Here is a 4,019-nt window from a genome sequence, read left to right as displayed (position 1 = left end):
GGAGGATGGAGGAGGAGGAGGAGGAGGAGGAGGCTAGGGTTCGTGAGGGACAAGAGGAGGAGGAGGAGCATGGAGGCGGCTAGGGTTCGTGCGGGACGAGAGGATTGGGCGCACAGGGCGTGGGAGGAGTCCTCTCTCTCACACACACCCAATCGCTACCGCGTTTTTTTGTCGTACCTGGAATGACGTGTCTAGCGCGAGGGATCCCCCTTGATGCATACCTTATTATTTCTAATACCCGAATGGGAGTGCTAGTAATCTGAAACGGCCGGGATAGCAGAGTTGACAAACAAGTGTAGTAACAGTAACGGAATTGACTTACGTACCGATCGACTTACATAAAGAAAGAAGGAACGTATGAGTACCACCCGGTAGTAGTACTCGAGCTCACGGCATGCATTCGCTTGTTAATTCCAGAGAACCCACCGGCTGACCAGCCCGCGAGTCGCGAGACCGACCTGCACGCACTGGGATCAGGTGACATGCGCTACGGTGACATACAGAATGACATGCGGATCAAATTCAAATTTAAACATTACGAAAAAATCTGAAATTAATCATGCATATTCACAGCACATATTAAGATAACTTCTGAAAATTTCAAATCAAAATTCGTAACAAACGAAAAAGAAAAACTCAGATGTGAATAGTCTACAGAGAACCATTCGGAAACTATTTATGACAGATTTTTCTTTTTCGTTTCTCGATGTATGTTCCGAATTTTGATCTGAAATTTTTAGGAATTATTTTAATATGTGCTGTGAACATGCATGAGCTTGATTTGTTATTACGAATGGGACAGAGAAGAAATTGCCTGTTCGGTAAGCAGTCTCCGTTAGGAGTGCCAATCTGAATTTGTTATTACGAATGCCTAATCGTGCTGACGCGTGATCATGCCAGATTCTCAACCAAGCTCGACAGATGTCCACCGAGCAAAGCATGCATGAACATGAAGTGTGCGCGAGGTGTCGCGGCACGGGAGCTCGGCGCCGCCACGTCCGCCCCCGTCCAATTCTTCTAGGTTCTAGCCGGTCGAGCTGATCAGCTCTAGCGCCGCACCTCCCTAGCCCTGCTCTGCTTGCTCACTCTCACGGCAAGCTAGCTAGCACCATCGACCACATCGTCTCATCGGAGAAGAAAGCTCTGCGAGAAGAGGAATTTGATTGCGATGGGCTCGGAGACGTTCGTGGAGATCCTGCTGGCCATACTGCTGCCGCCGGTCGGCGTCTTCCTCCGCTACGGCATCGGCGTAAGCTCCCAGACCTTCCTCTGTTACTAGTAGCTAGCTAATCCATCTCAGTCTCGAGCTGCCATGTCGATCAGTGATTCGCTATCCGTGTGCAGGTGGAGTTCTGGATATGCCTGCTGCTCACCGTGCTGGGCTACATCCCGGGCATCATCTACGCCATCTTCGTCCTCGTCGCTTAGTTTCAGTTTCAGTAATTAACCAGTTCGGACTCGTCCAAATATATCGATCCCAGGCATCTCTGTTCCAGTTGCTCTAGCTGTTCATGGATGAGCTGCTGGCGCATCGGTGCAAGCAGGATCTCTGCGCCATGAATAACCACCATGCATGCCGGTTCAGTTACTAGACCAGCTACTACTGTTGTGCTGAGCGCTATGTACTGCCGTTCTGTGCATATGATTATGCGTACCACTTCTCCAAATTAACCTGTATGCACGTATGTACCTTGCATTTGTCATTTGTGCTACTTCGCTCTGTTGTGTGTGTTCTCCGTGCCGTCTCAGTGCGTGTGTATCACTTTTTCAGTGCTGAAACTTGCATGCATGGCCCTTTTTGCGTGTGTATTTCGGAACCAAAGCAATCGGCCGACCGAACAGATAGTCGAATTAATGATGGCACTGCGGTGCGCTTCTAAAACAAACATAAGAGGTCATATCATCATATCAATGGACAGTAACTCCTAATCCTGTCCTAGTAGCTCAGCTATTGAGTGGTGAGCCAACTGCTAGTGCCGTTTCTACCTACACTTTTTTTTCCTTTCAAAGGGAGGCTTAAGATTTACCTCATCAATACGAAGAAGAGAACAGAGTTTGTTACAAATGTCTCTCAAATACCACGTGCGAGATTACTCTTGCACTACAATTGATCCTAGTTTCTTCGCACCCGCGGATCACCGCGGGTTCGCCTGGTCATGATGATGTTGCGCAAATGGTCCAGGACTCAAGTATGTTTAGTGAAGCCATAGCTTTTCGATGAGGTCTGCACACGCCGGTTCTCCGCTCTTGCAAAAGGCGCAAAGACCACAATTTATCCACTCTGCTCAGCCAACCTATCCGCGATCCAAATACTATCTTGGATTGCTAACCAAGCAAAGAAGTTTAACTTTGAGCGACACCATTTCTCCCCTCTTGCAAAAGGAGCAAAGACCACAATTTATCCACTCCGCTCAGCCAACCTATCCGCGATCCAAATACTATCTTGGATTGCTAACCAAGCAAAGAAGTTTAACTTTGAGCGACACCCATTCTCCCCTCTTGCAAAAGGGGCAAATACCACAATTTATCCACTGTGCTCAACCAACCTATCCGCGATCCAAATACTATCTTGGATTGCTAACCAAGCAAAGAAGTTTAACTTTGAGCGACACCCGTTCTCCCTTCTTGCAAAAGGGGCAAAAACCACAATTTATCCACTCCGCTCAGCCAACCTATCCGCGATCCAAATACTATGTTCGATTGCTAACCAAGCAAAGAAGTTTAACTTTGAGCGACACCCAAACCTTCCAAATCATTTGAGAGAGTTAAGCCTAGGAATTGCTTACATACTCAAGTACTCAATGCTGATCGGTGGCCTGTTCCCTGCGCAAATCCTATCTACCGCTCATTGCGGCAGATTGTCAGCCCCACACACAGTGCAAGTGAGGCGAGTGATTTGGCGGGCCAACCCATTTTAGCGCAGCCTAATGCACAACTTTTACCAGTTTTTGGGAACCTTACCAGATTTCTTTTTTATGTTGTTTCTATTTAACAGGCTTTCTGGTTTTTTAATTTTCATTTTTCTACTTATTTTATATTTTCTTAATTTTTTAAAAATGTTCAGAAATTTTCCAAATTGTTTGTGTTTTTCATAAAGTGTTCGAAAATTTCAAATTTTGTACGTGTTTTCTTCAAAATAGTTTGCATTTTCAAGAACCTATAATTTTTTTAAAATTGTCACATTTTCCGAAAGAGCTAAAAATGTTTTGAAGTTCAATAAATTCAGAAGTGCTCACATTTTGCAAAAAATATTCGTTGTAGAGTGTTTGTGTTTTTCGAAAAAATTGGGAAGTGTCCATATTTTCAAATATTGTTCAGGTTTTTTGCAAACATGTTCAGAATTCTGAACTTGTTCATGTTTTTAAATAATTGTCCGGATCTCAATTTTTGTTTCATGTTTTCAAAAAAATGTTCACTCATTCCACTGCACCGAGAGGCTCGAGTACAATTGATCCTAGTTTCTTTGCACCCGCGGATCACGCCTGGTCATGATGATGCTGCACAAATGGTCCAGGACACAAGTATGTTTAGCGAAGCCATGGCTTTTTTATGAGGTCTGCCCACGTCGGTTCTACTTCTCCACCAATTCTTGAAGGAGCCATCGGAAGGCAAGGAAGATGTGTCCATGTTCTCAAGGTCAAGCTTATCAATGTCCAAGTTACGAAAAAGGGTTTCCACCCGCTTTATATTATAAAGCAACGAGTATAGAGTACAATCAAGTCATAAAGTCGCGCTGGAGACACAGCAAGACAAGCCCCAAACAAAGCTAAAAAAGAAGCTAATCCGGCTCAGGAGGTGGTGGTGGAGGAGGAGCAAATGCCGATGCCGAAGAACGAAGACCAGCTATGATGTTGTCGATGGCGTCCCGATCTCGCCGCTTGCTAACCGGTCTCCAAAGCTATAAGAAGCCACACATTTTGTAGATCACCTCAGTCACACGGCATGGAATCACGCGCTCTATAACTAGTTTATTACGGTTACACCAAAGGATCCATGCTAGGGTGCCCAAAGCCACCCAC

The 4,019-nt window shown here is 45.4% G+C and overlaps 1 protein-coding gene across 1 annotated transcript; it reads left to right on the top strand.

The window, feature by feature from the left end:
- Window positions 1-1,064: 1,064 nt before the first annotated feature.
- Window positions 1,065-1,738, top strand: LOC119362878 (low temperature-induced protein lt101.2-like). The gene is made up of 2 exons (XM_037628179.1): window positions 1,065-1,249; window positions 1,345-1,738. The coding sequence occupies exons 1-2, from the start codon at window positions 1,169-1,171 to the stop codon at window positions 1,426-1,428; spliced, it is 165 nt and encodes a 54-aa protein (XP_037484076.1). The 5' UTR covers window positions 1,065-1,168; the 3' UTR covers window positions 1,429-1,738.
- Window positions 1,739-4,019: the final 2,281 nt, after the last annotated feature.

The sequence above is a fragment of the Triticum dicoccoides genome, chromosome 1A (assembly GCF_002162155.2).
Source record: "Triticum dicoccoides isolate Atlit2015 ecotype Zavitan chromosome 1A, WEW_v2.0, whole genome shotgun sequence".
Classification (NCBI taxonomy): domain Eukaryota; kingdom Viridiplantae; phylum Streptophyta; class Magnoliopsida; order Poales; family Poaceae; genus Triticum; species Triticum dicoccoides.
Note: the sequence above shows the minus strand (reverse complement) of the source record. Positions and strands in the feature narration are given on the sequence as shown.